General features: G+C 37.4%; 1 protein-coding gene across 1 annotated transcript; it reads left to right on the top strand.

The window, feature by feature from the left end:
• The first annotated feature begins 373 nt into the window (after positions 1-373).
• On the top strand, positions 374-4,136 carry lpar6a (lysophosphatidic acid receptor 6a). The gene has a single exon (XM_077207706.1). The coding sequence runs from the start codon at positions 1,211-1,213 to the stop codon at positions 2,312-2,314; it is 1,104 nt and encodes a 367-aa protein (XP_077063821.1). The 5' UTR covers positions 374-1,210; the 3' UTR covers positions 2,315-4,136.
• Positions 4,137-13,922: the final 9,786 nt, after the last annotated feature.

The raw sequence follows: 13,922 nt of genomic DNA, 5'->3' as shown, positions 1-13,922 counted from the left end.
AAAGAAGAGCTCATAAACTCAGAACTCTTTGTCAAGTTAAAAAAATCAGAGATTTCATTATGAACAAATTCATTCAAAGCCCCACTACCTGAGCTATTCTATCCACATTTTATAGTTTCAGATTTCAACAAAACAGTTGATACCTACAAAACACACATATGAGAACTTAAATAATCGTTTAAAGCATAACCTCTTATTATAATTTCCCCATGGGTAAGGTTTAATATTATAGAATACAATAACAAATTAAAAGTTGTCAAAAGAGACAGTTTGCACCTTGCACACGGTATAATAATAATTTCTTCTCAGTCAGAGGAGGAGGGATCTATCCAGGAGGTAGGAGGAGCCCTGGCTAGTCAGAAACGTTAGTCGTGATAACACTGGCGTGTGAAGTCCTCCACAGCACAGCTGCCTCTCTCCCGCCTCTTCAATGCACACAGCACAGAATTGCCCCTGGGGCCACTGCTGACGGAGACACCAAGACAGAGCTGTGAGGAAGGGGGTGGGACAACAGACCCTCGGCTGAAGCAAGTCAAACTCGCTCATTTGCACTGTCACACACTCAGGGAGTGCTGCATGCGGTCTACAGGTGCTCTACAATCACTGGACCATATGTGGGATTGAGAACAAAGAGGGCTAATTAAAAGGATACTTCAATAAAAGTCGGGGAACAACAACTATTTTGGAATGCTTTAATTAGTATGTTGGAAAAGACATTTTTTTTTCTCAATGGGAATACATACTAAGAGTGGATTCTAACAGGACTACTCCCTTTGGCTGATTGTGGATGGTATTGCTCAAGTGAAACCAGAGGAAAGAACTGCGTGAATTGAAACTTTGAAGTGAGTAACTTCTAAGCTTGGGGCAACAATCTTGTGGGGTGGCTGGGGAAAGGGAAGGGGGAGGGGAAGAGGTAGTTGGGGTCTGGCTCCAGTCTCTGGGGTGAAATGCCTTCAACATGAGGCTTTGTTGGAGAATGCCACAGAGAAGTGTTTGATCGCTTCAGTTTTCAACTGCCAGCAGAAAAAAAAAACACACACATTAAAGAGATCTATGTGCCCTTGAAGACAAGACCATTTTGCATTTGGAAGCAATCTGTCTGCTGCGCATGCTTTGTTTTGCCCTGTTGAATTGTGGATTGAGGGAAATCCTCTTATTGTGTAGTCTCGCCTAACTGCCACCCCATAGTGTGCCTTTGTTTCTCATTGAGATGTACAACACGACTGTTCAGATGGAGAGTTTGACCCAGAAATGGGTTGGCAACTTCAGCAACTGGGACAATACTTCTCTGCAGCTATGCCCAAAGAATGACAGCTTCAAATATCCTCTCTACAGTATAGTGTTTAGCATTGTCTTCATGGTGGGACTCATCACAAATGTTGCAGCCATGTACATTTTCACTTGTTCGCTGAAACTGCGCAATGAGACCACAACATATATGATGAACCTTGTGGTGTCGGACTTGTTATTTGTGCTCACGCTCCCTTTGAGGGTTTTTTACTTCATCCAGCAGAACTGGCCGTTTGGCAGTCTGCTCTGCCAGCTCTCTGTTTCTCTGTTTTACACCAACATGTACGGGAGCATCCTCTTCCTAACGTGCATCAGCGTGGACCGCTTTCTCGCCATCGTTCACCCCTTCCGTTCGAGGGGGCTCCGGACCAAACGCAATGCTAAAATCGTGTGTGTCGCCGTTTGGATTCTGGTGCTTTCTGGAAGTCTTCCAACAGGCTTCATGCTGAATAGTACAAACAAGCAAAATAACTCAATATCCTGCTTTGAGAACTTCTCCTCAAATCAGTGGAAGAGCCATCTCTCAAAGGTGGTGATCTTCATCGAGACCGTGGGGTTCCTTATCCCCTTGATACTGAACGTGGTTTGCTCCGCTATGGTGCTTCAAACCTTGAGGAGGCCGCAGGCTGTCAGTCGAGGAGGGAAGCTGAACAAGACAAAGATCTTGAGGATGATCATCGTCCACCTCTCCATCTTCTGCTTTTGTTTCATCCCCTACAATGTCAACCTGGTTTTCTACGCACTGGTGCGGACGAAAACCTTAAAGGGCTGCGCGGTGGAATCGGTTGTTCGGACGATCTATCCCATCGCTCTGTGCATTGCTGTGTCCAACTGCTGTTTCGACCCCATCGTCTACTATTTCACCTCTGAGACAATACAAAACTCCATTAAGAGGAAGTCTCAGGCGAACCGTTCCTTGGAGGTCAAGTTCTCCGAGGCCATGCAGTCGGAGACAAGCTCCTCCCTTCAATTCAGCCTGAGGTCCATAAAGAACAAGATGTTTCACAATGAATCCAACGTATGAGGACATATATATATATATATATCGGACAAATGGATACTTGCTCAACATCCTATCTTGCAACAAATCTCAAAGTCATTACAAAAAGTGGATGTAAGGAAACAGAATGCAGAAAAAGCTCTCTGCGGTGGATGAAATGTGGCATGAAGCATGTGGATTATGCCCTAATTCGGTTTGTTAATATCTCTCTGGGTAAACTATGCCCTTTTAGAGGGATTTGCCTCCCTCTTAAAGTCATCCTTCAGCCCGGTACTGGGGGCCACACCTGTTCTCAGTGGAAATCTATCCAAACATTTGGATTACTTAACTGTGGAGTAAGAATAATACAAATATAGATCAACTGGAACTTGATTAAAGTAGTCCAGAGCTTCTAACTATACGTGAATGTACTTACATTTCCAGAATGGTAAGTGAATGTGGAAATAACATACTAGGATATAACCACTATTTAATTAAACCCACAAACAAACTAGAATTATACTATTTTATGCAATACCACAGGAAAACACATTGACTGCCTGAAGTGTCATAGTATTAACAAGCTGAAAACATTTGTTGCCACTTTATATAATACTGTATATTAACTTTGCACTGTTATTGATACAGTCATAACGCACTGTTTTTTTCCTGTTACAAACTTCACTTGAAAATAAAGTTCTAAAAGCATAGGTAGAAGTATTTATTTGCAATATATCATCATCATTGCTTCTCCCTCTGTAATGTCGATTCACAAATACAAGCCTGCCATATTGAAGTTACAATGTTCCCTTTTTTTCTGTTTAAACTTTAAATATTCAACAGTTACTATTTAAAGTATTTACTACCATTGTAAATGTGTGTAATGCCACACTGATATAAAATAAGAAATTCTCTCTGTGTTTTTAGCCATCTCAAGTGGCTGATATTGACAAAGAAAAGTCTCTTAGAATAAATTGAATGTATGAACAACATTTCAATCACTCAAAGTGTCAGTAAATGAAGAGTGAAACAGAATCGTCTGGATAAGAGATGCATGCCTCAACACCAGTTTTTCCAAAATTCAGATTGTCCTTGTTCTTATGAAACTATAATCTGCTACAGGCATAACTGAGCTGGGGTTTTGGATAAATACGGTTGAGAAATTTCTTTATAACTGCGTAATTTCTGACATGACAGCACATCGCTAGATTTGGCAAGAACTATCAACACACCCAATCCTAGCCAACGTCCTCCCTTCTAAACGTGCCTGTAAAAGTCTGCAATAAGGTGTTGCTGTATCTGTAAAGATGCGTCAGTCAAAAGGGAGATCCAGAGTTTTAATGATAGATTAGATCACCCTCACTCAAAGGGGAAATAAAAAAGACCGAAAGTCTGATGAGAAGTATTGACTTCACATTTACGTACATCAAATCTGCTTCCACTTATTCATGCAAGTCATCCTAGTTTTAATGTTTTGAATCAGGGAACTTGACTGGATCCCTATTTGTTCAACGTCTCTCATAATGCACTTGTCCCTCACAAAATTCAGAATAGTGGTGCATTATGGATTATTCCATTATTACATTTGCTCCCCCTAATATTTCAATATTTTTCCCTCTTTAAACCTTATGCAACTCCCAGATGATACATTTTCCAATTGGCTCAAAGTGGTTCGATGACTTGTGAGTGGCGACACTTTAAAACTGCTGTAGATGATGGTCCACAACTTTGCATTCTGTATCTAAGATTTTATAGGACAGCTGGAAGTTTTGGACATAAAGTTATTTTAAATGCATCATTATGTAATACGTCAAATCTAAATATGGAAGGTAAAACATCCTCAATAAAGCATGTGTTAGTTCCCAAATATCCAACTGAAATCCTGTTTTGTTTTCACTTCCTCAGTCTCTTGTTTCAGCATGCATGTCACGAAAACAATGTACGAGTCACTTTTAACCTCATGATTTAAATATATATATATATTTTTTTTTTTGCAAAGTGACATTATTTTCATGCAAAACAAGCTCATTACCATTGTAATGCATCCAGTTTTTTTTATACAGTAAAAAGAGAATTATAATATTGACATGTACATTGTTACAGTGCAACATAATCCTTAAGCTCAATATGCAAAGCAAAATACGGAAAAAAGCTGTTGTGAAATCCATCCATTAGATTGTTTGTATGGATGTGCACTGGTTTTTCTTGATTTTGCAGTATTTTTTTTTGTTCTAAGCAGTTTGTTATTCTCCTGGCGCTATGAAGATGGAGCCGGTGTGCTTTTGATAAACATCGGCTTATGTCTCCTAACTTCAAACAAGCATTACACATACATTATTTTCCCCGCTGCTCAGCCCTGCACAAACACAGCATCCGAAACCCAGCATGCCACCTCAAGCTCCACTTCAAAGGTTCAAAAACTTCAACACAGGCCTGTTTACTTTTTTGCCACCTTTGACTGGTTCATTTCCTGATGATGTGAGAAGGAGGGGTATGGTCCCGATAACTAGATTAACTAGATTAAGACTAAAGCTATTATTTAGTCTGCCTAGTCCATCTGCTCGATTTTGTTCTGTCTGGATTTTAATATGTTGATAGCAATGTTTATCTTCTATTTAAAAAAGCAGTTCACCCAAAAAAAATATTTTTGTCATGTAGTCAAAAATGAACTAGTCAAATGTATTTAGTCAAAAAATAAATAAATAAATAAACAAACAAATATATATATATATATATATATATATATATATATACAGGTCCTTCTCAAAAAATTAGCATATTGTGATAAAGTTAATTATTTTCCATAATGTAATGATAAAAATTAAACTTTCATATATTTTAGATTCATTGCACACCAACTGAAATATTTCAGGTCTTTTATTGTTTTAATACTGATGATTTTGGCATATAGCTCATGAAAACCCAAAATTCCTGTCTCAAAAAATTAGCATATCATGAAAAGGGTCTCTAAACCAGCTATTAACCTAATCAACTAATTAATTATAAACACCTGCAAAAGATTCCTGAGGCTTTTAAAAACTCCCAGCCTGTTTCATTACTCAAAACCGCAATCATGGGTAAGACTGGCGACCTGACTGCTGTCCAGAAGGCCATCATTGACACCCTCAAGCAAGAGGGTAAGACAGAAAGAAATTTCTGAACAAATAGGCTGTTCCCAGAGTGCTGTATCAAGGCATCTCAGTGGGAAGGAAAAAGTGTGGCAAAAAACGCTGCACAACGAGAAGAGGTGACCGGACCCTGAGGAAGATTGTGGAGAAGGACCGATTCCAGACCTTGGGGGACCTGCGGAAGCGGTGGACTGAGTCTGGAGTAGAAACATCCAGAGCCACCGTGCACAGGCGTGTGCAGGAAATGGGCTACAGGTGCCGCATTCCCCAGGTCAAGCCACTTTTGAACCAGAAACAGCGGCAGAAGCGCCTGACCTGGGCTACAGAGAAGCAGCACTGGACTGTTGCTCAGTGGTCCAAAGTACTTTTTTCGGATGAAAGCAAATTTTGCATGTCATTCGGAAATCAAGGTGCCAGAGTCTGGAGGAAGACTGGGGAGAAGGAAATGCCAAAATGCCTGAATTCCAGTGTCAAGTATCCACAGTCAGTGATGGTCTGGGGTGCCATGTCAGCTGCTGGTGTTGGTCCACTGTGTTTTATCAAGGGCAGGGTCGATGCAGCTAGCTATCAGGAGATTTTGGAGCACTTCATGCTTCCATCTGCTGAAAAGCTTTATGGAGATGAAGATTTCATTTTTCAGCACGACCTGGCACCTGCTCACAGTGCCAAAACCACTGGTAAATGGTTTACTGACCATGGTATTACTGTGCTTAATTGGCCTGCCAACTCTCCTGACCTGAACCCCATAGAGAATCTGTGGGATATTGTGAAGAGAAAGTTGAGAGACGCAAGACCCAACACTCTGGATGAGCTTAAGGCCGCTATCGAAGCATCCTGGGCCTCCATAAGACCTCAGCAGTGCCACAGGCTGATTGCCTCCATGCCACGCCGCATTGAAGCAGTCATTTCTGCAAAAGGATTCCCGACCAAGTATTGACAATTGTGTGCATAACTGAACATAATTATTTGAAGGTTGACTTTTTTTTTGTATTAAAAACACTTATTTTATTGGTCGGATGAAATATGCTAATTTTTTGAGACAGGAATTTTGGGTTTTCATGAGCTGTATGCCAAAATCATCAGTATTAAAACAATAAAAGACCTGAAATATTTCAGTTGGTGTGCAATGAATCTAAAATATATGAAAGTTTAATTTTTATCATTACATTATGGAAAATAATGAACTTTATCACAATATGCTAATTTTTTGAGAAGGACCTGTATATATAGTACAGGTCAAAAGTTTGGAAAGTAAAAAAGTCTCTAATGCTAATTGAGCCTGTATTTATTTGAAATCAGACGTCAAATATAATTCTAATGTGCTGATTTATTATCAATGTTGAAAACAGTTGAGCTGCTTATTATTTTTTAAAACCTGCAATATGTTTTTTCAGTAATCTTTGATGAATAAAAAGTTAAAAAAGGAACAGCATTTATTTTAAATAAAGATCGTTTGTAACAATATTCACTACCATTCAAAAGTTTAGTAAGTTTAGATTTTTTTTCTTTCTTTTTAGAAATAAATAATCATTTTATTCAGCAAGGATGTGTTAAATTGATACAAAGTGACAGTAACGATTTATATTGTAGGAAAATATTTCTAGTTTGAATAAATGCTATTCTTTTTAGACTTTTAATCCATCAATGAATCCTGAATAAAGTATCACAGGATCCCAAAAGATCTTGAGCAGCACAACCGTTTCCAACATTGATAATAACTGGGCATCAAATTAGCATAATAAAGTGTATAATTTCTAAAGGATCATGTGACACTGAAGACTTGAGTAATGATGCTGAAAATTCAGCTTTGATCACAGGAATAAATTACATTTTCAAGTATATTCAAATAGAAATGTATTATTTTAAATTGTAATAATATTTCACAATATTACTGTTTTTGCTGTATTTTTGATCAAATAAATGGAGCCATGGTGAGCATAATAGACTTTTTTCAAAAACCTTTTGACTGGTACTGTGTGTATGTGTGTGTGTGTGTGTGTGTGTGTGTGTGTGTGTGTGTGTGTGTGTGTGTGTGTGTGTGTGTGTGTGTGTGTGTGTGTGTATGTGTGTGTGTGTGTGTGTGTGTGTGTGTGTGTGTGTGTGTGTGTGTGTGTGTGTGTGTGTGTGTGTGTGTGTGTGTGTGTGTATATACAGTGGATAGCATAAGTGGACACACCCATGCTAAATTTGAGGAATAAAAAAAATCATCTTTTGGAAATTGATCTTAATGCCTTAATTTAAAAAATGAGGAAAAATCCAACATTTAAGGACACCAGCTTTCTTTGTGAATGAATAATGTATCGTAAATAAATAAACGTTCTTCCTTAAAAGACAGGGTGCATGTTAAATTCCCATAGAGGCAGGCAGATTTTTATTTTTAAAGGCCAGTTGTTTCATGGATCCAGGATAATATGCATCCTGATAAAGTGTCCTTGGCCTTTGGAATTAACATTTTATGGAAACTTTCCATAAGATCATCTCTCAATGCAAATCAAACCAGCTATTAGGCTAACTGAAATAACACCATGCCAATCTCTAGGTATGGTGTGTTCACTTATGCTATCCACTGTATATATATATATATATATATATATATATATATATATATATATATACACACACACACACACACACACAATTAATTTGTGTTTACTATTATTTTATTCCTATGGTTAAAGCTGAATTTTCAGCACCATTACTCCAGTCTTCAGTGTCGCATGATCCTTTAGAATGCTGATTTATTAAGAAAGCTTTCTGATGATTATCAATGTTAAAAACAGTTGTGCTAATTAATATTTTGTGGAAAACATGATACATTTTTCAGGATTCTTTGGTGAAGAGAAAGATCTACAGTATTTTTGGGAAATAAAAAAAATGCAAATGCAATGTTAAAGTATTTACTGTATTTAAGAATTCATAAATATATATTATACGTATTTAAGTATTTATACATGTATTCTTGTTTGTTATATTTCAAGGCCTGGTTCCACAGACAGGGCTTAGATTAAGTCAGGATTAGGCCTTAGTTAAATTAGGACATTAAAGTAGCTTTTATAAACGTGCCTTAGGAAAAAAAAACATTACTGCTGTGCATCTTGAGACAAAACAATGGCACTGACATATTTTAAGATATGCTTTCAGTTAAAACAGCTCAAAGATGCATTTTAGTCCAGGACTGTCTGTGAAACCAGGTCTTCTTAAATCATATAATTGCTTTGTGTCAGAGATCAGACTGAAACTTAAATCAACCTTCATTAAAAGTAGAATGATTCTTGGAGTTTAAGGATAAGCGTTATACTGCTTGCTGTCATTTTTCATGTTGCATCCCCAGAACACAAGACAGCAGAGAAGGAAAGGGCCGCAACAAAACAAAGAGGCTAGTGTGTAAACTTGTGAGTGACCTTCTGACCTTTCGACATGTGAGCGCCGCATTACAAGAGACGCTGTGAGTCAAAGCAATTGCCTGAAAAAAGAAGCTTAGCCATCGTAACTGTTCTCAAATCCTGGTGTTTCATTTGTACTCCTCTGTCTTTAAACAGGAGATTAGCATGTTTATTGACATGTACTTCGTGGTAAAGCAGAACAGCTGAACAAGCAAACAGGAACCCGCTGAAGTTATTGATAGAATCTCCAAGGCTGCCAGATTAGGTTTCCCTATGACCCCTGACCCCATTTCAGCAGCACATGTGACAGGAACTCTTCTCAAAACCGACTCAGGTATGCTAACCTAAACCGAAGCGCGCCCTAAAAACATGTTTCCTGAGTGTGAAGCGTTCTGTCTGTCGACCGCATCTTTCTGTCTCTGACACAGTCGCTATTGCTGTCAGTACAATATGTTATACAATATGAAACTTTCCACATGCATAAGGCTGGAGGCTTACGCTGCTATTTTGAACCAATAATTGGAACAAAAAGCAGTTGAAGGATGACATGCATAATTTAATTATTTATCTGACTCCAATATAATTAATCTGACTCCAAGTTGTTGTTATTCTTTAACCTCTAATTCTTTAAAGGTACAAGTCTTTCTAATAAGACTGATTGGAAAAAGTAGGATTTAACCTGAACGTTTAGATAACGAAAGTTATAATCACTTTAGCTTTCAACATCATTAGTGATAAAAGGAAAGATTCTCAAAGCCTTTAAAGCAGGCAAAGTTATTTATTAAGTTACATGTTTAAATATACAGACAGTAGAATGAGACAACATACTGTATAGAAAACTTAGTTGTAACAAATAATGCACTGTTGCGCAAACGAGGCCGTAAAAGCCTTTCTCATAGGATGAGGTTACGCACCGGTGTACGGGAGTTTCTCTCAGATCAACAGTTTTCTTTTCTTCTTATACCCTGAGCAAAGCATTATTAAACATGAGAGGAATACCAACACCAAAACCGACCAAAAGGGAAACCAAAAGATAAGGAAAAAGGGGTGGTGATCAAGAGGGAGAGAAGAACATTAACACATTCTCCTCAATGCATGTTTAAGCAATATTCCCTACATTGTACATTAGGACACTTTAATATCTCTATTCAGTTCACCAACGTTCAGTTCAGTTTATAAGCTGTCAGATGAGACCAAACATGGTATAGTTACATGTTGGAACACACTAGTAAATAAACAGTATGCAGTTGAAAGCATTTGTCATGTGACGTGAATGGTACAGATTTCTCATTGAGGTGCAAACGACTCTGTTTCTCCCGACAGGACCATCCTGTGCCTGGAGTGTCCCAACAGTCCTCAATCAGCATATTGATAAATCCCTTGCACTAAATAGGTATTAGCATACTGTGATGATGAAGGCCATTGTGCCACGTTCAAAGGGTTAGTTCAACCAAAAATGAAAATTAGCCCATGATTTACTCACCCTCAAGTCATCCTAGGTGTATATGACATTATATGTTCAGACGAATACAATCAGAGTTATATTAAAAATATATTAAAAAGTTATATTAAAAAACCTTGGAAGAGCCAAGACATTTTTTAATATAATTCAGATTGTATTCGTCTGAAAGAAGAAAGCCATATACACCGATGGCTTGAGGGTGAGTAAATCATGGGATAATTTTCATTTTTGGGTGAACTATCCCTTTAATTCACATGTACATTGAATACCTGGATTACATTTAACAAAGTGTAGTATACAACTGAGCACAATGCTTTGGGTAATGAATCCCATAATGCAATGCACTCAACTTGACCTTCCATCTTCTGTGAGATTTATTAACCAGAATCAATATCTTTTCATATCTTGGTATATTCATACAAAAAAGTAGGGAATATAGCCTACTGATTTGATTGTCAAGAGAATTAGGTTAAAAAAGTACTTTTTAACTCTTTATTTACCATTATATGATATTTGGATGCCACATTCATGTTAAAACAATGTATAGAAGAATACTACTACTGTTGCACAATACATTCGGTTTCACATACTTTACAAAAGATAATTGTGATTTTTTATTGCACAATTCTGACTTTTTTCTCACAACTGCAAGTCAGAATTGCCAGAAATGAACTCATAATTGCGAGTTATAAGTTAGAATTGCGGGATATAAAGTCGCAATTGCGTGTTATAAAGTCAGAAATGCGAGATATAAAATCGCAATTCTGACTTTTTTTCTCTGACTTTAGCTTAAGATTACGAGTTTGATTGGTAAGATATAAACTCACAATTGCGAGAGAAAAAGTCAGAATTGTGAGATAAAAAGTCATGATTACCTTTATTATTTTTTAATTCAGTTGTGGAAACAAGCTTCCATACAATTTTGCTTATCAGTAAAAGTATCTTACTTAGATATTTTTACCAATTATCAAAAATATATAACTCCCACTTGTTCTCGCAAAAATCATTTAAAAGCAAGACAACACAGTGTCAGCAATTTCAGGAATTTAAAATGGCATGTTATTTCACTTGAGACTAAATACACATAAATAATGTGTCTTCATCATGTCAGAGAGACTATAGAGCCGTGTGTGTGTGTGTGTGTGTGTGTGTGTGTGTGAGTGTGTGTGTGTGTGTGTGTGTGTGTGTGTGTGTGTGTGTGTGTGTGTGTGTGTGTGTGTGTGTGTGTGTTGTTGGTCCAGGTCATGCTTTTCAAACCCTATCTGAAGTGGATCAGGAGCCTCGCACGCAGTCCACACTGACTGCTCTGAGTCCAGTCTTATCTTATCAGTCTAACAGCTCTCCCCCTGGGCCTGGGATTGAGAAGAGCCAGAGCACACACACAAACACACACTCATTGTGTCCAATACACAAATCTCAAGTCTCCTACACCTCTGCATCTTTGTTTTTGTCGATGGTGTGAGTGAGAAGATCCTGATGCAGGTCTGTGTGTTTGCTGAGGCGTCCAGCTAGATTTTCAAGTGTGGCTGGTTTTTAGCTCATTGATATGAGTTGCTAAAGGGAATTATTGGTTGTTTTTCGAATGTTGGGTGGTTGCTTACTGGCAAATTCAGAAAAGCTCCTCCTCAAGCCTCTATGATATTCTAGCCCCAAGATATGAGAAAAACTGTACACCAAGACGGTTCAGTCATATTTTTCTGAATGGGAGAACGTGCAACCCACAATATGCCATAATAAGTCTGTCTTCTACATAAAAGAGCTAATCGGCAATTGATTGTGTCACTTCAGCTGTCAGTTTCCACAGAAACAGTCAGTGTTCTGAGACGCTTGCTTAGGGCTGAACATGCGCATTGCATGGACCAACCTGAAATATATGTTTTTTAGCATAATAAACAACATTTACATATATAAAAATGTATGCTAATGCTAATGTGAGTATGTAATAATATGCTAATGTTAATGCTTGGCCAATGCAGTGCAAGGGTGCATTCTGGTTGTACATACAGTATTTTTTGCCTGTTGTTTTAGTTGTAAAAAAATATATATATATATATATATATATATATATATATATATATATATATATATATATATATATCAGGCTGTGTCAGGGTGTGTTGCTGATTTGAAATATGTTAATTAAAAGTGAGTTTGGAAAGCAGGGGATATTTACATCTGTAGCATAAGTGCCATTGTGAAAAAGAAGTAGGCCAACATTTTAGCATACTTTTAAAGGGGTCATGACTTAAATTTATAATGATCTTTGAGGTCCACTTAATGTTGGCAAGATGTTTACATTAAAAAACATCCTATTTTGACCCTCTCTTTGAAGCATTCAGTTTTCATAGACATGCTGCATTTAAGACTTGTACGTTAACGCCCACTGTTATGATTGGGTAACAGTTCTGCATATTAAAATGATATTCAACATCCCGACATTTAACGCGTAATTGTTTCGAAATCTTCCAATGTTGCAAAATAGCAACCGATGAAATTCAGTCATACATGTTTGAGCCACCAGAGTTTGACACTGAATTGCATGTTAATTTAAATTGAATTAAAATGTATTGTAGTTTAAATTGATATTAAATTGAATAAGCTGAACTTTAGAGTTTTTTTTCTCACTTAAGAAAATTTTTTTTCTCATGTTTCAAAATGACTTCATGTTTCAAAAAGTATTTTATTTTCTATTAGTATGGTTAAACAAAACTAAAAGTTTAATGAGCCCCTAATTGGACACGGTGATGGCAAAAAAAAAAAGGCATGGGAGGATAAAACCATGTTTCTTGGGGGAATGCAATAGTTTTGTGAGAGAACACAAAAGCATTTACTTTTTTTCCCCATTACTTTCCAAGAGTGGTGCATGTGGGATGAGTTGCTGATGGTTAAGGCTTTGTTGTTCAAATCTAAGTATAGGCTATAGTAATGGTGATGCTTGCCTCAGCATTAATATCGTTTCATATTAAGCTTCATGTTAAAAATAATCATATGAAACTCAAAATGTCATGACTGCACTTTGCTCATACTTCTTGTGGTGCAAATGGATTAAAGGGCATGCCGCCTGCTACGCATTTCCTCTCATGTTTTCATCTGGTTTATTTACTAGCTAAGTAAGTTTAAGCGTGCTAAACACATGCGGTTTTGAAACCCACACTTGGAATTGGCTCAGGTGCCAAATGCTTTATGTAAGGGCATAGAAGGTCACAAATGCAAGTGTTTGTGGATTGAATGAAACCTTAGGACAGTGACGTGTCTGTATCTGTGTGGCCTGAGGATTGGTATTAGCAAATTCAGTCATGCATAGGCGCAGACCTGTGTATGTCAAGAAGTAATTTAGAATTTAGAAGTAAATTCTTTTTGTTCTTACATTCCCGTCTTTGTTATATGTTTGTCTTGTGTGGATCACAACATAGATGTGTTAGCTTAGCTTCAAATAACTCTAAACAACAGATATGGCCCACAGGAAGACAGTCAAGGAAAGGAAATGAACATTATCAGTTTGATATGAGAAAATTCCAGCTGATTAGCTTGTTTACATCTTAGGACGTCAGAAGAATAACATCTGGTGAGTGTATAATAATGCTAATGTGAGTATGTAATAGTATACTAGTGTGCTAATGCTTGGCCAACGCGCAATGCAAGTGTGCGTTCTGGTTGTTTTAGTTGTTATTTTGGTTCAT

Source organism: Siphateles boraxobius, unplaced genomic scaffold (genome assembly GCF_051911475.1).
Source record: "Siphateles boraxobius isolate OS27281-9 unplaced genomic scaffold, OSU_SipBor_1 6, whole genome shotgun sequence".
NCBI lineage: Eukaryota > Metazoa > Chordata > Actinopteri > Cypriniformes > Leuciscidae > Siphateles > Siphateles boraxobius.
Note: the sequence above shows the minus strand (reverse complement) of the source record. Positions and strands in the feature narration are given on the sequence as shown.